The sequence below is a fragment of the Oncorhynchus mykiss genome, chromosome 7, assembly GCF_013265735.2.
Source record: "Oncorhynchus mykiss isolate Arlee chromosome 7, USDA_OmykA_1.1, whole genome shotgun sequence".
Lineage (NCBI taxonomy): Eukaryota > Metazoa > Chordata > Actinopteri > Salmoniformes > Salmonidae > Oncorhynchus > Oncorhynchus mykiss.
This window is the reverse complement of record NC_048571.1, coordinates 69756811-69777567: the sequence shown is the minus strand read 5'-3', so window position 1 is coordinate 69777567 and position 20757 is coordinate 69756811. Positions and strand designations below refer to the sequence as shown.

Genomic DNA, 20757 nt, shown 5'->3' with positions numbered 1-20757 from the left:
GGGATGTGATGAAAGAAATTAAAGCTGAAATAAATCATTTTCTCTACAATTATTCTGACATTTCACATTCTTAAAATAAAAGTGGTGATCCTAACTGACCTAAGACAGGGAATTTTTACTAGGATTAAAATTTCAGGAATTGTGAATAAATTTGTTAATATAAATGTATAAATGTATTTGGCTAAGGTGTATGTAAACTTCCGACTTCAACTGTATATAATAGGCGGTGTCAGAGGAAAGCCCATAAAATGATCAGAGACTCCAGTCACCCAAGTTATCGACTGTTTTCTCTGCTACCGCACGGCAAGCTGTACCGGAGCGCCTAGGACCAAAAGGCTCCTCACCAACTTCTACCACCATAAGACTGCTGAACAATTAATACAATTGCCACTGGAAAATTTACATTGACCCTCCCCTCCCTTTTGCACACTCGCTATTTGTTTGTTACCTATGCATAGTCAATTCGCCCTCACCTACATACAGATTACCTCAACTAGCCTGTACCCCACACACTGACTTGGTACCGGTGCCCCCTGTATTTAGCCTCGTTATTCTTATTGTGCTACTTTTTAATTTTAGTCTAAATTGTAAATATTTTCTTCTTGAACTGCACTGTTGGTTAAGGGCTTGTAAGTAAACATTTCACGGTGAAGTCTACACTTGTTGTATTCGACACATGTGACAAATAAAATTTGATAATAATACACACAGGCAAAAATGACATGAGAGCACAGCATGAAAGGCAGGCCACAGCACTCAATGGAGTGCCTGAAAAAGCTTTCCCCAAAGAAATCAGTAATACACACATTGTCATCCTATAGACATTGTCAACCTACAAGAAACATGGTAAAGAGGAGATGAACCCACTGGTTGCCTTCTAAGTTACAGAGAGCTGGTAGTCCCATCCACCCTCCCTTTTGCACACTCGCTATTTGTTTGTTACCTATGCATAGTCAATTCGCCCTCACCTACATACAGATTACCTCAACTAGCCTGTACCCCACACACTGACTTGGTACCGGTGCCCCCTGTATTTAGCCTCGTTATTCTTATTGTGCTACTTTTTAATTTTAGTCTAAATTGTAAATATTTTCTTCTTGAACTGCACTGTTGGTTAAGGGCTTGTAAGTAAACATTTCACGGTGAAGTCTACACTTGTTGTATTCGACACATGTGACAAATAAAATTTGATAATAATACACACAGGCAAAAATGACATGAGAGCACAGCATGAAAGGCAGGCCACAGCACTCAATGGAGTGCCTGAAAAAGCTTTCCCCAAAGAAATCAGTAATACACACATTGTCATCCTATAGACATTGTCAACCTACAAGAAACATGGTAAAGAGGAGATGAACCCACTGGTTGCCTTCTAAGTTACAGAGAGCTGGTAGTCCCATCCACCCAACTACCAGAAGTAAAACAGGGAAGAGACTCAGGGGGTATGCTAATTTGGTATAGAGCAGACCTAACTGACTTTATTAAATCAATCAAAACAGGAACCTCGCTCTCTCCCCCTCCCTCCTTACCTCTGCCTCGTCCGGTAGAAAAACATCTGAAGATGACCATCCTCATGTCCAGCCCCTCCTGGATCCAGATTTTGTTCATGATGCGGATGATCTGCAGGGTCAGCATGTCCTGGCGCAGGTCGTCACCTGACTTGAGAGCAGAGGTCAGAAGATACAGCGGTCACAGAGGTCGAAGGTCAACAAGGGTTCAGAAAGGCACATTTAAGTGGTTTGTTGATTCAGTAGAGTTAAAGGTGCACAACAGTGGCTGCATCTCATTAGTCTTAAGTGGCTCTCTGATTCTGTGGTGTTTGAAATGTTTACCTTGAAGATGACATTGATGTTGTCTCCCAGAGGATCCAGGTTCTGGAAGGACAGTTTGAGGGGCACGGCGTTGGAGTTGAAGTAGGAACACAACTGGAGACAGAGAACACACACAGACACGAGCTCACATACAGACGGGAGTAAAACACACACACACACACACGCACGTACACTAACACAATCAAGTACCTGTATGTTGATGGCTTTGACCAGCATGCCAGGGTTAAGGGGGAGACGGCAGCTGCTACTGACTGAGAAGAACTGCCTGACCTCCTCCAGTCCCTCTCGAAGGATGGCCTGTCTGCTGGAGGGAGAGGTGTCCCGGACACGTTGGGCTACTTTAGCCAGGATGGTGACCAGCCAGCACTGCCTGTCAAACTCCTCCCTGAGACCCCGACCCACACAGCACAGCAGGCCTGCTAACAGGTGCTGGTACCTCCCACTGAACTGACTGTCCTGCAGAGTGTCCTTCAACAACCTGGGAGAGAGAGGAAATGTATCTGACTATTGTTCATGTGGTCCACTGTGCAGTACTGTGTACATTTATTCACGTGAGTATTTAACAAATGTGTACTTTGTGTTCAGGCCCAGTATTCATAAAGCATCTCTGAGTGCTCCTCTAGCATCAGTTTAGCCTTTAAATCATAATGGTTAACAGGGTGGACCTGATCCTAGATCAGCAATCCTACTTCTTATGAATATGGGCCCTGATGTAATCGTGTTAACTCATTTTTAAGAATATGTTTTATTCATCATCCAGTGAGTTTGTTTAAGTATTTCCCAATCTGTCCAGCAGGTGGAAACATGTTTGCCCTACTGAAGACAAAGCATCAATGGCATTGTCCTACATTACAGCAGTGTCATGTATGGAATGCTGTACTTTACTTTTTAGTTGTGTGTGTCTGTGAGCCTACATCAAGTTGTGTGTGTCTGTGAGCCTACATCAGGTTGTGTGTGTCTGTGAGCCTACATCAGGTTGTGTGTGTCTGTGAGCCTACATCAGGTTGTGTGTGTCTGTGAGCCTACATCAGGTTGTGTGTGTCTGTGAGCCTACATCAGGTTGTGTGTGTCTATGAGCCTACATCAGGTTGTGTGTGTCTGTGAGCCTACATCAGGTTGTGTGTGTCTGTGAGCCTACATCAGGTTGTGTGTGTCTGTGAGCCTACATCAGGTTGTGTGTGTCTGTGAGCCTACATCAGGTTGTGTGTGTCTGTGAGCCTACATCAGGTTGTGTGTGTCTATGAGCCTACATCAGGTTGTGTGTGTCTGTGAGCCTACATCAGGTTGTGTGTGTCTGTGAGCCTACATCAGGTTGTGTGTGTCTGTGAGCCTACATCAGGTTGTGTGTGTCTGTGAGCCTACATCAGGTTGTGTGTGTCTGTGAGCCTACATCAGGTTGTGTGTGTCTGTGAGCCTACATCAGATTGTGTGTGTCTGTGAGCCTACATCAGATTGTGTGTGTCTGTGAGCCTACATCAGGTTGTGTGTGTCTGAGCCTACATCAGGTTGTGTGTGTCTGTGAGCCTACATCAGGTTGTGTGTGTCTGTGAGCCTACATCAGGTTGTGTGTGTCTGTGAGCCTACATCAGGTTGTGTGTGTCAGTGAGCCTACATCAGGTTTGTGTGTGTCTGTGAGCCTACATCAGGTTTGTGTGTGTCTGTGAGCCTACATCAGGTTTGTGTGTGTCTGTGAGCCTACATCAGGTTGTGTGTGTCTGTGAGCCTACATCAGGTTTGTGTGTGTCTGTGAGCCTACATCAGGTTTGTGTGTGTCTGTGAGCCTACATCAGGTTTGTGTGTGTCTGTGAGCCTACATCAGGTTTGTGTGTGTCTGTGAGCCTACATCAGGTTTGTGTGTGTCTGTGAGCCTACATCAGGTTGTGTGTGTCTGTGAGCCTACATCAGGTTTGTGTGTGTCTGTGAGCCTACATCAGGTTTGTGTGTGTCTGTGAGCCTACATCAGGTTGTGTGTGAAGACAAAAGGAAGGCTGAGTGTGTCTTGATGCATGAGCTGATATGTGTGTAAGTCTCACCAGAAGAGATAGTGTGCGATGCGCATGTCCCCTATGGCTCTCCGTAGCAGGAAACGTACCAACGGGCTGTCCAGGTAACACTCATATTTCAGAGCCTGCGAGAAAGCGTGAGGGTGAGAGAGACCGATTGAGAGAGTTGGTTAGATGCTCCACATAGCCCTCTAATGAGGTGTTTGTATGGTAATCATAAGGCATTGGTACAGTGTTACCTGCACCAGCTGTGGTAGGAAGTCCAGCAGCTCAGGGTCAGAGATAGAGTCCATCCACTGTACTGCAGTATGCCTCAGCTCCTGATCAGGAAACCTAATACACATTCAATACATGATATTATTACATTGTTTCAATCCAAAAGAAATACATATTTGAGAGATCAAACAAATGCTTGGACCTCATTAATCACTGAACTGTCATTTTTAAAAGAGGATGATGCATGTGATGTCATGTATGTTGCCACGCTGGTTGTGAACTCATGGTATTTATGTTCCAGAACAGGATTCTAAGCCTGTCAGGTCCACTCCCATCTCTGACCATGACCCCAAACTGCCAGCATGTCTGTGGTCCACACGAACACCTCCAGCCTGAACATATCATGACAAGGTTGAATTGTGACCACAGGTCTTCTGGCAACAATTGCCCAGTGACCGTTTCACTGACAAGTGTTGCCCCAGAAACCATTGCCTGGCAACCACAAATACACACATGCAAACACACAGCCCCCTTACGTGGCATGCAGCAGGCCCAGTGCGTGGTGGTGGTTGAGACATGCCCACTGACGGAGCAGGGCATAAATATCTGAAAGACATGCCCACTCCCAGCGGGGGGCACTAGCCAGCACCAGGGGCAGGGCACCACTCTCTGACTGGCAGAACGAACGCTTCTCCCACAACAGACGCTTGTCCTCTGGAGTCAACCTGGACAGACAGAGAGACACAGAGAGAGAGACACAGAGAGAGAGACACAGAGAGAGAGACACAGAGAGAGAGACACAGACAGAGAGAGAGAGAGAGAATACATTTAAGCTGACATTAATATTGAGCTTGAGAGTGGGGGAAAGAGAGGGGGATATAGAGAGAAGAGTGGGGGAAAGAGGGGAATATAGAGAGAAGGGAGGGGTAAAAAGAGTGAAAGGTTGGAAATAAAAGGGGGAAATACTGTATATTTTGGTGTTGCTCTCAGCAGCATTAGATGGCCTCTCTCCACTGTAATAAAGAGATGGATAATCTTGGTTACCCAGAAGTAAAATATAAAATAAAGTAAAATAAAGTTTGTATTTTCCTGTTTTACTTCTGGGGGAATGCCGTTAACAATTGTGATTACCTTTGTGTGAAGAAAGGAAATGGAAACTAATCGGACAAACCTCTCTGTTCCGCTAATTTCACCCATGTTTATCATGGCCAAAGATTATGTTTTCAGGAATTTCAGCCTATTTTGACTTTGTGGCTGTGGAATCTAGTGGAATATGTGTATATTTGTATCCCTGTCTCAATCAACAGACACAGGTTCATATGTGTATATTTGTATCCCTGTCTCAATCAACAGACACAGGTTCATATGTGTATATTTGTATCCCTGTCTCAATCAACAGACACAGGTTCATATGTGTATATTTGTATCCCTGTCTCAATCAACAGACACAGGTTCATATGTGTATGTTTGTATCCCTGTCTCAATCAACAGACAGGTTCATATGTGTATGTTTGTATCCCTGTCTCAATCAACAGACACAGGTTCATATGTGTATATTTGTATCCCTGTCTCAATCAACAGACACAGGTTCATATGTGTATGTTTGTATCCCTGTCTCAATCAACAGACACAGGTTCATATGTGTATGTTTGTATCCCTGTCTCAATCAACAGACACAGGTTCATATGTGTATGTTTGTATCCCTGTCTCAATCAACAGACACAGGTTCATATGTGTATATTTGTATCCCTGTCTCAATCAACAGACACAGGTTCATATGTGTATGTTTGTATCCCTGTCTCAATCAACAGACACAGGTTCATATGTGTATATTTGTATCCCTGTCTCAATCAACAGACACAGGTTCATATGTGTATGTTTGTATCCCTGTCTCAATCAACAGACACAGGTTCATATGTGTATGTTTGTATCCCTGTCTCAATCAACAGACACAGGTTCATATGTGTATGTTTGTATCCCTGTCTCAATCAACAGACACAGGTTCATATGTGTATGTTTGTATCCCTGTCTCAATCAACAGACACAGGTTCATATGTGTATATTTGTATCCCTGTCTCAATCAACAGACACAGGTTCATTTGTGTATGTTTGTATCCCTGTCTCAATCAACAGACACAGGTTCATATGTGTATGTTTGTATCCCTGTCGCAATCAACAGACACAGGTTCATTTGTGTATATTTGTATCCCTGTCTCAATCAACAGACACAGGTTCATATGTGTATGTTTGTATCCCTGTCTCAATCAACAGACACAGGTTTTTGTTCTCCAAAAGCTCTAGCAGAAACACAGAGCAAAGGGCTGGAAAAAGACTTGTCTTTGTTACTATTGGATGGGTTATCCTTGGTACGGTTGTTTCCATTGGCTGAATATACTGTGTCATTGTTGGGATTGGTTGATCCAGCTGGACAACAGTTGCTGCTATTGAATGAGCTCATCTGATCAACTTCCTGCTTGGAGCCTGATATTGGATGGAAATACTTTTCTTTAATAAATTATTCATCAACAATGATAAATCTAGTGTTTTTCAATATAATATTAAACTGATCCTGACCATTAATCATCATTTGTTGAAGTTTTTGAATGTGTGCACATTGGGGCTGGGAGGTATACCGTATTTTCCTTTATACCGGTATTGATGCACGGACCAGTTTTGGTTTTTAGTTTGCCTCCTATAACGGTATTTGAATGTTTCACTTGTTAAATTTGATACGCTGTGTGGAATGTCCATTTTTATAGTTTACCCCGCTACTTGAGTCACCTCTCTCTGCTCTCGCTCCATGCCGCTTTCCACACTGACCTAGTCCCGCCCCACAGACCTAGTCCCGCCCCACAGACCTAGTCCCGCCCCACAGACCTAGTCCCGCCCCACAGACCTAGTCCCGCCCCACAGACCTAGTCCCGCCCCACAGACTAACACTATTAGTTTGTGTTTCCTACATCTGAAAACAGTTAGTTTGTCTTACCTAAGCAAGTTTTGGTTAAACTGCAACATTCGGTTAAAAATAAGGCCTAGATTTTTTGCCCATATCACACAGCCCTACGTGGGGAAATGACCTTAAATTAATGACCTTAAATTAGCGCAGGAAATGCGGAAATGGATGAAAATGCAGAAAAAAGTTGGTTGAAGTTTAATTGAACAGTATAAAACAACCAGAATGGAGAAAGACCCATCGATATCACTTACAATGTATGTGTTAGCACCCTTGGGTCACACACAAGCACATTTAAAACTTGTATTATTCAAAAACATGAAATACCGTCATAAATGTGAAAAATACTGTGATATGATATTTTGGCCATATCGTCCAGCCCTAGTGCACATTCTAGTCAAAAGCCTCATAGGTTGACATTAAGACATTCTTGGTTATTTAGAGGTCAAGAGAGTGGAGGGAAAGGCACAAAGTAAACATTGAACAAACATCAAAACACAAACAGCACATTCCCTTCCATCTTTCAAAGGCACGCTCCAAAGCCCATTTACAGAATCATGCTTGGAAGTAAACAACAAAACACTGGTCCAAGATAAACATGGTTCGCTTATCTCTCTTACAACACACAAGAAAGATCAAAAACTATGACAACGTCTAATGGACTAAACACTACACTGTGGGGACCAAAAAATGTATTTACATTCAAAGTCCTGTTTTCCTAACCTTAAACCCACCCCTTAACCTTAAACCCATAACTTAAACATAACTCCTAACTCTAATTGTAATGCTAAAATAGCTTTTTTCCTTTTGGGGACTGGTGAAATGTCCTCACTTGTCTGGTTTTCCCTTGTTTTACTATCCTTTTGAGGACTTCTGATACCCACAAGGAAAGTAACACACCCCCCCCCCACACACACACAGAGAGACACACAGGGGACAAGAGAGGAGAGAAGGGGGAGAGAAAGGGGGATGGGGGAAAGGGGGAAAGGAGAATAGAGGGGAGAGGAGAAAGGATGGGTGTATAATATAATCTGGGGCAAATTCACCACCAGCTGCTGCTATGACATCAACTAAAACCCACTCCTCTTTCCCCATCCCCCCTCCCAATACCATCCCCAGAGCACCACACTGCCCACATATCCTGTCTCTCTTCCTGTTCTGTCCACTACGAACCCATTAACACCCTTAAAGAACTTATACAGCTGAATGCTACGATGTTAAGTTTGCACACTTGCACAGGAACATATAGTACACAACAACTCTTACTGTTCTAATGCAGTGTAAGAGTGACTTGAAGTGACGGCAAGTCAGCCAAACAGACAGACGGCCAGACAGCCAGACAGACGGCCAGCCAGACAGACAGACAGCCAGCCAGACGGCCAGCCAGTCAGAATAATTGTCTCACCAGAAAAGTGACTTCTTGTGCAGAACGTCCTGTAGTTGTCTCTGGCTGTGCTGGTCCAGTCTGGAGAAGTCATACTGGGGACTGAACTCTGCAGGAGGGGGGGTACTGAAGAGCACCTCAAATGACGACATTGGGAAGTCCACCTAGAGAAAGAGGTCAGAGGTCACTCTAACAACAACACCAATATTCTGCATGAAGTGTTGTGATGAGGCAAACGTACTTCAATAACTAAATATGTTTTGATTTATAATCATTGTTACTCTCACAGATAAGTATATACGCAATACACATCGAGTATGGAGAGTAACAATACTGACTGTTATAGAGCAGCTGGACAAGGTAATGTGTGTTTGGAGAGTAACAATACTGACTGTTATAGAGCAGCTGGACAAGGTAACGTGTGTATGGAGAGTAACAATACTGACTGTTATAGAGCAGCTGGACAAGGTAACGTGTGTATGGAGAGTAACAATACTGACTGTTATAGAGCAGCTGGACAAGGTAACGTGTGTATGGAGAGTAACAATACTGACTGTTATAGAGCAGCTGGACAAGGTGTATGGGATAAATGGAAGGGGGTATTTGGGGAGAGGAGAGGAACAGAATGAAGTGAGGAATTAACAAGGTTAGTAGGAGGGGAAAAATAACATGAAAAGCCAAGAGAGAATAAATGTAAAGTCATGGCAGGCCACTGAGGGAAAGCCTTTAGGAAGAAGGAAGGTCGAGAGGAATATAAACCAAAACTAGGTCAGATAGAAAATCAATTCTTATGTATCATCCAGTCAGTTTGTTTTGGCAATGAAATGTTTGACGGTGTGCAGAAGAAAATGTGTGTGAGAAAGAGAGGGGGTTACATTCGTAATTAATGAGTAACAGATGTATGCCAGGCCCCAGATGTGTCCTATGCAATGTTGGGGCAGTGTGTGTGTGTGTGAGTGAGTGAGTGAGTGAGTGAGTGAGTGAGTGAGTGAGTGAGTGAGAGAGAGATTCAGATTAATGAGTGACAGATGTATGCCAGGCCCCAGATGTGTCCTATGCAATGTTGGGGCAGTGTGTGTGTGAGAGAGTGAGTGAGAGAGTGAGAGAGAGATTCAGATTAATGAGTGACAGATGTATGCCAGGCCCCAGATGTGTCCTATGCAATGTTGGGGCAGTGTGTGTGTGTGAGTGAGAGTGTGAGAGAGATTCTGATTAATGAGTGACACATGTATGCCAGGCCCCAGATGTGTCCTATGCGATGCTGGGGGAGTGTGTGTGTGTGAGAGTGAGTGAGAGATTCAGATTAATGAGTGACAGATGTATGCCAGGCCCCAGATATGTCCTATGCGATGCTGGGGGAGTGTGTGTGTGTAAGCATATGTTGTTCTGCATCAGTGATGAAGTATGAAGCCTCAAATGATGTCGCCACGTTAACGAGGAGACCGACTGCAATAGAACACACACACAGATCCCATTTTAACACAGCCCACAGCACTGAGACAAAGAGCAACTGGGAACCAGTGCCACGGGCCAGCTGGCACTGCCACACACTGGGCTGGCACTGCATGAGGGACTGGGTTTACAATACAATACTGCTGAGAAGAAACCCTGTGTCTACGTGCGTGAGAGAGAGAATGAGTGAGTGAGAGCGAGGAGGACGTGTGTGTCAGAAGGGAGGGCAGACAGACAGCAGGGCACTCTAATATCCAGGGTGAGTTTTTTGGACAGAACAGATCCAACTGACCTACTTTCAGGTCCCTTCTGCAGATAGCAGTTGTAGTGTGTGTACTACATGCATGACTACCAATGTGTGTGAGAGTCCCTCTGCCTATGCTTTAACATGTGTGGAGAGTATTCTGGTCATAGAGACAGACCGAGCACTTTGGAAGTCCAAACCCCCATCTGCGCCACAGCTCTAAAACGGGTCTAAAGACAGACCACGTTCATGTTAGACACGGAGGCAAGAAACCTACTGTACCTGTAGCCTGTGAATAAGCCTTTTATAGGCTGTTCTTTTAACCAGGAGCAACGGTGTATGTTTATTGAAACAGGCCAGTCTGGAGAGGAAAGAGGGCGGAGAGAGTGAGGAAGAGGGAGGGCGGAGAGGAAAGGAAGGAAAGCTGTAACAGATGGATATAGAGAAAAAGAGAGGGAGTGAAAAAGGAGGACACTAGGTAATAGGGAACTACACCTTGAAAAATAAATAGAGGGAAATAAGAGAAAGAGAGGAAGGAAGAGGAGGAAAAAAGTGTGTGTGTGTGTGTGTGTGTGTGTGTGTGTGACTAGGTCAGTTACCTGCAGGATGATGCTGTCAGGCTGGCTGAAGTTGGGGAAGCTGGAGCGAGCGTTACTTCCTGGGGTGGAAGGCCACAGACCCAGTAGCTTCCTCCCACATGTCAGGATGCTGAGGGAGAGGGTGATGGTCATAATCTCAGACACACACACCCACCCACCCTCCTGTGGACTAATACTCACTGTCTGAAGTTGAAGAGGGGCATGGTGACCCAGCCCAGGGATTCGATGCTGCGACGCTGCTTACTACCCTTCTCTTCCACTCCTCCAGGGGGTGGTAGAGCACTGGCATACAGAGTCACTGTCAGTTGGGTCTCCCTTGGCAACTGGTTGATCTGCACTGGGAAACACACCCTGCGGGGTGGAGGGAGGGAGGGAGCAAGGGAGGGAGGGAGGGAAATGCAATGAGAGAGGAGGATATAGAGAAGGATTGAAGGGGAAGAGAGGAATAGAGAAGGACAGAAAGCGTGGGAGAGAGAGATTCAGTTGTAGTTGAATTGTGAAATGCAGTAGCTATAATATAAATATTCATTTTCTTAGAAGAGAGTAGTCTGGGAGTGGCACTGTAACTGCTACTGAACAGCAGAGTAACGTTATAGAGCTAGTAAACAATCCCTCACTGTAACTGAACAGCAGAGTAACGTTATAGAGCTAGTAAACGATCCCTCACTGTAACTGAACAACAGAGTAACGTTATAGTGCTAGTAAACGATCCCTCACTGTAACTGAACAACATAGTAACATTAAAGAGCTAGTAAACGATCCCTCACTGTAACTGAACAGAGTAACGATATAGAGCTAGTAAACGATCCCTCACTGTAACTGAACAACAGAGTAACGTTATAGAGCTAGTAAACGATCCCTCACTGTAACTGAACAACATAGTAACATTAAAGAGCTAGTAAACGATCCCTCACTGTAACTGAACAGAGTAACGATATAGAGCTAGTAAACGATCCCTCACTGTAACTGAACAGCAGAGTAACGTTATAGAGCTAGTAAACGATCCCTCACTGTAACTGAACAGAGTAACGATATAGAGCTAGTAAACGATCCCTCACCGTAACTGAACAGCAGAGTAACGTTATAGAGCTAGTAAACAATCCCTCACCGTAACTGAACAGCAGAGTAACGTTATAGAGCTATTAAACGATCCCTCACTGTAACTGAACAGCAGAGTAACGTTATAGAGCTAGTAAACAATCCCTCACTGTAACTGAACAGAGTAACGATATAGAGCTAGTAAACGATCCCTCACTGTAACTGAACAGCAGAGTAACGTTATAGAGCTAGTAAACAATCCCTCACTGTAACTGAACAGAGTAACGTTATAGTGCTAGTAAACGATCCCTCACTGTAACTGAACAGCAGAGTAACGTTATAGAGCTAGTAAACGATCCCTCACTGTAACTGAACAGCAGAGTAACGTTATAGAGCTATTAAACAATCCCTCACTGTAACTGAACAGCAGAGTAACGTTATAGAGCTAGTAAACAATCCCTCACTGTAACTGAACAGAGTAACGATATAGAGCTAGTAAACGATCCCTCACTGTAACTGAACAGCAGAGTAACGTTATAGAGCTAGTAAACAATCCCTCACTGTAACTGAACAGAGTAACGTTATAGTGCTAGTAAACGATCCCTCACTGTAACTGAACAGCAGAGTAACGTTATAGAGCTAGTAAACGATCCCTCACTGTAACTGAACAGCAGAGTAACGTTATAGAGCTATTAAACAATCCCTCACTGTAACTGAACAGCAGAGTAACGTTATAGAGCTAGTAAACGATCCCTCACTGTAACTGAACAGAGTAACGTTATAGTGCTAGTAAACGATCCCTCACTGTAACTGAACAGCAGAGTAACGTTATAGAGCTAGTAAACGATCCCTCACTGTAACTGAACAGCAGAGTAACGTTATAGAGCTAGTAAACGATCCCTCACTGTAACTGAACAGCAGAGTAACGTTATAGAGCTAGTAAACAATCCCTCACTGTAACTGAACAGAGTAACGTTATAGAGCTAGTAAACGATCCCTCACTGTAACTGAACAGAGTAGCGTTATAGAGCTAGTAAACGATCCCTCACTGTAACTGAACAGCAGAGTAACGTTATAGAGCTAGTAAACGATCCCTCACTGTAACTGAACAGCAGAGTAACGTTGTAGAGCTATTAAACAATCCCTCACTGTAACTGAACAGCAGAGTAACGTTATAGAGCTAGTAAACGATCCCTCACTGTAACTGAACAACAGAGTAACGTTATAGAGCTAGTAAACGATCCCTCACTGTAACTGAACAGCAGAGTAACGTTATAGAGCTAGTAAACGATCCCTCACTGTAACTGAACAGCAGAGTAATGTTATAGAGCTAGTAAACGATCCCTCAATGTAACTGAACAGCAGAGTAACGTTATAGTGCTAGTAAACGATCCCTCACTGTAACTGAACAGAGTAACGTTATAGTGCTAGTAAACGATCCCTCACCGTAACTGAACAGCAGAGTAACGTTATAGAGCTAGTAAACGATCCCTCACTGTAACTGAACAGCAGAGTAATGTTATAGAGCTAGTAAACGATCCCTCACTGTAACTGAACAGCAGAGTAACGTTATAGAGCTAGTAAACAATCCCTCACTGTAACTGAACAGAGTAACGTTATAGAGCTAGTAAACGATCCCTCACTGTAACTGAACAGAGTAGCGTTATAGAGCTAGTAAACGATCCCTCACTGTAACTGAACAGCAGAGTAACGTTATAGAGCTAGTAAACGATCCCTCACTGTAACTGAACAACAGAGTAACGTTATAGAGCTAGTAAACGATCCCTCACTGTAACTGAACAGCAGAGTAACGTTATAGAGCTAGTAAACGATCCCTCACTGTAACTGAACAGCAGAGTAATGTTATAGAGCTAGTAAACGATCCCTCACTGTAACTGAAGAGCAGAGTAATGTTATAGAGCTAGTAAACGATCCCTCACTGTAACTGAACAGAGTAACGATATAGAGCTAGTAAACGATCCCTCACTGTAACTGAAGAGCAGAGTAATGTTATAGAGCTATTAAACTATCCCTCACTGTAACTGAACAGAGTAGCGTTATAGAGCTAGTAAATGATCCCTCACTGTAACTGAAGAGCTAGTAAATGATCCCTCACTGTAACTGAAGAGCAGAGTAATGTTATAGAGCTATTAAATGATCCCTCACTGTAACTGAACAGAGTAACGTTATAGAGCTAGTAAATGATCCCTCACTGTAACTGAACAGAGTAACGTTATAGAGCTAGTAAACGATCCCTCACTGTAACTGAAGAGCAGAGTAATGTTATAGAGCTATTAAACTATCCCTCACTGTAACTGAACAGAGTAGCGTTATAGAGCTAGTAAACGATCCCTCACTGTAACTGAAGAGCAGAGTAATGTTATAGAGCTATTAAACGATCCCTCACTGTAACTGAACAGCAGAGTAACGTTATAGAGCTATTAAACTATCCCTCACTGTAACTGAAGAGCAGAGTAACGTTATAGAGCTATTAAACTATCCCTCACTGTAACTGAACAGAGTAGCGTTATAGAGCTAGTAAACGATCCCTCACTGTAACTGAAGAGCAGAGTAACGTTATAGAGCTATTAAACTATCCCTCACTGTAACTGAACAGAGTAGCGTTATAGAGCTAGTAAACGATCCCTCACTGTAACTGAACAGAGTAGCGTTATAGAGCTAGTAAATGATCCCTCACTGTAACTGAACAACAGAGTAACGTTATAGAGCTAGTAAACGATCCCTCACTGTAACTGAACAGAGTAGCGTTATAGAGCTAGTAAACGATCCCTCACTGTAACTGAACAACAGAGTAACGTTATAGAGCTAGTAAACGATCCCTCACTGTAACTGAACAGAGTAGCGTTATAGAGCTAGTAAATGATCCCTCACTGTAACTGAACAGCAGAGTAACGTTATAGAGCTAGTAAATGATCCCTCACTGTAACTGAACAACAGAGTAACGTTATAGAGCTAGTAAACGATCCCTCACTGTAACTGAACAACAGAGTAACGTTAGAGCTAGTAAACGATCCCTCACTGTAACTGAACAGAGTAGCGTTATAGAGCTAGTAAACGATCCCTCACTGTAACTGAAGAGCAGAGTAATGTTATAGAGCTAGTAAACGATCCCTCACTGTAACTGAACAGCAGAGTAACGTTATAGTGCTAGTAAATGATCCCTCACTGTAACTGAACAGAGTAACGTTATAGAGCTAGTAAACAATCCCTCACTGTAACTGAACAGAGTAGCGTTATAGAGCTAGTAAATGATCCCTCACTGTAACTGAACAGAGTAGCGTTATAGAGCTAGTAAATGATCCCTCACTGTAACTGAAGAGCAGAGTAGCGTTATAGTGCTAGTAAACGATCCCTCACTGTAACTGAACAGAGTAATGTTATAGAGCTAGTAAACAATCCCTCACTGTAACTGAACAAAGTAACGATATAGAGCTAGTAAACGATCCCTCACTGTAACTGAACAGCAGAGTAACGTTATAGAGCTACTAAACAATCCCTCACTGTAACTGAACAGAGTAACGTTATAGTGCTAGTAAACGATCCCTCACTGTAACTGAACAGCAGAGTAACGTTATAGAGCTAGTAAACGATCCCTCACTGTAACTGAACAGCAGAGTAACGTTATAGAGCTATTAAACAATCCCTCACTGTAACTGAACAGCAGAGTAACGTTATAGAGCTAGTAAACAATCCCTCACTGTAACTGAACAGAGTAACGATATAGAGCTAGTAAACGATCCCTCACTGTAACTGAACAGCAGAGTAACGTTATAGAGCTAGTAAACAATCCCTCACTGTAACTGAACAGAGTAACGTTATAGTGCTAGTAAACGATCCCTCACTGTAACTGAACAGCAGAGTAACGTTATAGAGCTAGTAAACGATCCCTCACTGTAACTGAACAGCAGAGTAACGTTATAGAGCTATTAAACAATCCCTCACTGTAACTGAACAGCAGAGTAACGTTATAGAGCTAGTAAACGATCCCTCACTGTAACTGAACAGAGTAACGTTATAGTGCTAGTAAACGATCCCTCACTGTAACTGAACAGCAGAGTAACGTTATAGAGCTAGTAAACGATCCCTCACTGTAACTGAACAGCAGAGTAACGTTATAGAGCTAGTAAACGATCCCTCACTGTAACTGAACAGCAGAGTAACGTTATAGAGCTAGTAAACGATCCCTCACTGTAACTGAAGAGCAGAGTAACGTTATAGTGCTAGTAAACGATCCCTCACTGTAACTGAACAGCAGAGTAACGTTGTAGAGCTATTAAACAATCCCTCACTGTAACTGAACAGCAGAGTAACGTTATAGAGCTAGTAAACGATCCCTCACTGTAACTGAACAACAGAGTAACGTTATAGAGCTAGTAAACGATCCCTCACTGTAACTGAACAGCAGAGTAACGTTATAGAGCTAGTAAACGATCCCTCACTGTAACTGAACAGCAGAGTAATGTTATAGAGCTAGTAAACGATCCCTCAATGTAACTGAACAGCAGAGTAACGTTATAGTGCTAGTAAACGATCCCTCACTGTAACTGAACAGAGTAACGTTATAGTGCTAGTAAACGATCCCTCACCGTAACTGAACAGCAGAGTAACGTTATAGAGCTAGTAAACGATCCCTCACTGTAACTGAACAGCAGAGTAATGTTATAGAGCTAGTAAACGATCCCTCACTGTAACTGAACAGCAGAGTAACGTTATAGAGCTAGTAAACAATCCCTCACTGTAACTGAACAGAGTAACGTTATAGAGCTAGTAAACGATCCCTCACTGTAACTGAACAGAGTAGCGTTATAGAGCTAGTAAACGATCCCTCACTCTAACTGAACAGCAGAGTAACGTTATAGAGCTAGTAAACGATCCCTCACTGTAACTGAACAACAGAGTAACGTTATAGAGCTAGTAAACGATCCCTCACTGTAACTGAACAGCAGAGTAACGTTATAGAGCTAGTAAACGATCCCTCACTGTAACTGAACAGCAGAGTAATGTTATAGAGCTAGTAAACGATCCCTCACTGTAACTGAAGAGCAGAGTAATGTTATAGAGCTAGTAAACGATCCCTCACTGTAACTGAACAGAGTAACGATATAGAGCTAGTAAACGATCCCTCACTGTAACTGAAGAGCAGAGTAATGTTATAGAGCTATTAAACTATCCCTCACTGTAACTGAACAGAGTAGCGTTATAGAGCTAGTAAATGATCCCTCACTGTAACTGAAGAGCTAGTAAATGATCCCTCACTGTAACTGAAGAGCAGAGTAATGTTATAGAGCTATTAAACGATCCCTCACTGTAACTGAACAGAGTAACGTTATAGAGCTAGTAAATGATCCCTCACTGTAACTGAACAGAGTAACGTTATAGAGCTAGTAAACGATCCCTCACTGTAACTGAAGAGCAGAGTAATGTTATAGAGCTATTAAACTATCCCTCACTGTAACTGAACAGAGTAGCGTTATAGAGCTAGTAAACGATCCCTCACTGTAACTGAAGAGCAGAGTAATGTTATAGAGCTATTAAACGATCCCTCACTGTAACTGAACAGCAGAGTAACGTTATAGAGCTATTAAACTATCCCTCACTGTAACTGAAGAGCAGAGTAACGTTATAGAGCTATTAAACTATCCCTCACTGTAACTGAACAGAGTAGCGTTATAGAGCTAGTAAACGATCCCTCACTGTAACTGAAGAGCAGAGTAACGTTATAGAGCTATTAAACTATCCCTCACTGTAACTGAACAGAGTAGCGTTATAGAGCTAGTAAACGATCCCTCACTGTAACTGAACAGAGTAGCGTTATAGAGCTAGTAAATGATCCCTCACTGTAACTGAACAACAGAGTAACGTTATAGAGCTAGTAAACGATCCCTCACTGTAACTGAACAGAGTAGCGTTATAGAGCTAGTAAACGATCCCTCACTGTAACTGAACAACAGAGTAACGTTATAGAGCTAGTAAACGATCCCTCACTGTAACTGAACAGAGTAGCGTTATAGAGCTAGTAAATGATCCCTCACTGTAACTGAACAGCAGAGTAACGTTATAGAGCTAGTAAATGATCCCTCACTGTAACTGAACAACAGAGTAACGTTATAGAGCTAGTAAACGATCCCTCACTGTAACTGAACAACAGAGTAACGTTAGAGCTAGTAAACGATCCCTCACTGTAACTGAACAGAGTAGCGTTATAGAGCTAGTAAACGATCCCTCACTGTAACTGAAGAGCAGAGTAATGTTATAGAGCTAGTAAACGATCCCTCACTGTAACTGAACAGCAGAGTAACGTTATAGTGCTAGTAAATGATCCCTCACTGTAACTGAACAGAGTAACGTTATAGAGCTAGTAAACAATCCCTCACTGTAACTGAACAGAGTAGCGTTATAGAGCTAGTAAATGATCCCTCACTGTAACTGAACAGAGTAGCGTTATAGAGCTAGTAAATGATCCCTCACTGTAACTGAAGAGCAGAGTAGCGTTATAGAGCTAGTAAACGATCCCTCACTGTAACTGAACAGAGTAGCGTTATAGAGCTAGTAAATGATCCCTCACTGTAACTGAACAGCAGAGTAACGTTATAGAGCTAGTAAATGATCCCTCACTGTAACTGAACAGCAGAGTAACGTTATAGAGCTATTAAACAATCCCTCACTGTAACTGAACAGCAGAGTAACGTTATAGAGCTAGTAAACAATCCCTCACTGTAACTGAACAGAGTAACGATATAGAGCTAGTAAACGATCCCTCACTGTAACTGAACAGCAGAGTAACGTTATAGAGCTAGTAAACAATCCCTCACTGTAACTGAACAGAGTAACGTTATAGTGCTAGTAAACGATCCCTCACTGTAACTGAACAGCAGAGTAACGTTATAGAGCTAGTAAACGATCCCTCACTGTAACTGAACAGCAGAGTAACGTTATAGAGCTATTAAACAATCCCTCACTGTAACTGAACAGCAGAGTAACGTTATAGAGCTAGTAAACGATCCCTCACTGTAACTGAACAGAGTAACGTTATAGTGCTAGTAAACGATCCCTCACTGTAACTGAACAGCAGAGTAACGTTATAGAGCTAGTAAACGATCCCTCACTGTAACTGAACAGCAGAGTAACGTTATAGAGCTAGTAAACGATCCCTCACTGTAACTGAACAGCAGAGTAACGTTATAGAGCTAGTAAACGATCCCTCACTGTAACTGAAGAGCAGAGTAACGTTATAGTGCTAGTAAACGATCCCTCACTGTAACTGAACAGCAGAGTAACGTTGTAGAGCTATTAAACAATCCCTCACTGTAACTGAACAGCAGAGTAACGTTATAGAGCTAGTAAACGATCCCTCACTGTAACTGAACAACAGAGTAACGTTATAGAGCTAGTAAACGATCCCTCACTGTAACTGAACAGCAGAGTAACGTTATAGAGCTAGTAAACGATCCCTCACTGTAACTGAACAGCAGAGTAATGTTATAGAGCTAGTAAACGATCCCTCAATGTAACTGAACAGCAGAGTAACGTTATAGTGCTAGTAAACGATCCCTCACTGTAACTGAACAGAGTAACGTTATAGTGCTAGTAAACGATCCCTCACCGTAACTGAACAGCAGAGTAACGTTATAGAGCTAGTAAACGATCCCTCACTGTAACTGAACAGCAGAGTAATGTTATAGAGCTAGTAAACGATCCCTCACTGTAACTGAACAGCAGAGTAACGTTATAGAGCTAGTAAACAATCCCTCACTGTAACTGAACAGAGTAACGTTATAGAGCTAGTAAACGATCCCTCACTGTAACTGAACAGAGTAGCGTTATAGAGCTAGTAAACGATCCCTCACTGTAACTGAACAGCAGAGTAACGTTATAGAGCTAGTAAACGATCCCTCACTGTAACTGAACAACAGAGTAACGTTATAGAGCTAGTAAACGATCCCTCACTGTAACTGAACAGCAGAGTAACGTTATAGAGCTAGTAAACGATCCCTCACTGTAACTGAACAGCAGAGTAATGTTATAGAGCTAGTAAACGATCCCTCACTGTAACTGAAGAGCAGAGTAATGTTATAGAGCTAGTAAACGATCCCTCACTGTAACTGAACAGAGTAACGATATAGAGCTAGTAAACGATCCCTCACTGTAACTGAAGAGCAGAGTAATGTTATAGAGCTATTAAACTATCCCTCACTGTAACTGAACAGAGTAGCGTTATAGAGCTAGTAAATGATCCCTCACTGTAACTGAAGAGCTAGTAAATGATCCCTCACTGTAACTGAAGAGCAGAGTAATGTTATAGAGCTATTAAACGATCCCTCACTGTAACTGAACAGAGTAACGTTATAGAGCTAGTAAATGATCCCTCACTGTAACTGAACAGAGTAACGTTATAGAGCTAGTAAACGATCCCTCACTGTAACTGAAGAGCAGAGTAATGTTATAGAGCTATTAAACTATCCCTCACTGTAACTGAACAGAGTAGCGTTATAGAGCTAGTAAACGATCCCTCACTGTAACTGAAGAGCAGAGTAATGTTATAGAGCTATTAAACGATCCCTCACTGTAACTGAACAGCAGAGTAACGTTATAGAGCTATTAAACTATCCCTCACTGTAACTGAAGAGCAGAGTAACGTTATAGAGCTATTAAACTATCCCTCACTGTAACTGAACAGAGTAGCGTTATAGAGCTAGTAAACGATCCCTCACTGTAACTGAAGAGCAGAGTAACGTTATAGAGCTATTAAACTATCCCTCACTGTAACTGAACAGAGTAGCGTTATAGAGCTAGTAAATGATCCCTCACTGTAACTGAACAACAGAGTAACGTTATAGAGCTAGTAAACGATCCCTCACTGTAACTGAACAGAGTAGCGTTATAGAGCTAGTAAACGATCCCTCACTGTAACTGAACAACAGAGTAACGTTATAGAGCTAGTAAACGATCCCTCACTGTAACTGAACAGAGTAGCGTTATAGAGCTAGTAAATGATCCCTCACTGTAACTGAACAG

The 20757-nt window shown here is 42.7% G+C and overlaps 1 protein-coding gene across 1 annotated transcript in view; it reads right to left on the bottom strand.

Moving 5' to 3' along the window:
- The window catches only part of LOC110528363 (phosphatidylinositol 4-phosphate 3-kinase C2 domain-containing subunit beta), an 88663-nt gene that overhangs the window by 19255 nt on the left and 48651 nt on the right, over nt 1-20757 (bottom strand). Inside the window, exons 13-21 of the mRNA XM_036983959.1 lie at nt 10864-11034; nt 10684-10792; nt 8410-8552; nt 4588-4776; nt 4075-4168; nt 3866-3960; nt 2022-2310; nt 1833-1925; nt 1530-1659 (exon numbers count right to left, since the gene is read on the bottom strand). Coding sequence (XP_036839854.1) covers nt 1530-1659; nt 1833-1925; nt 2022-2310; nt 3866-3960; nt 4075-4168; nt 4588-4776; nt 8410-8552; nt 10684-10792; nt 10864-11034 — 1313 coding nt within the window. The remainder of the gene's footprint in view (nt 1-1529; nt 1660-1832; nt 1926-2021; nt 2311-3865; nt 3961-4074; nt 4169-4587; nt 4777-8409; nt 8553-10683; nt 10793-10863; nt 11035-20757) is intronic.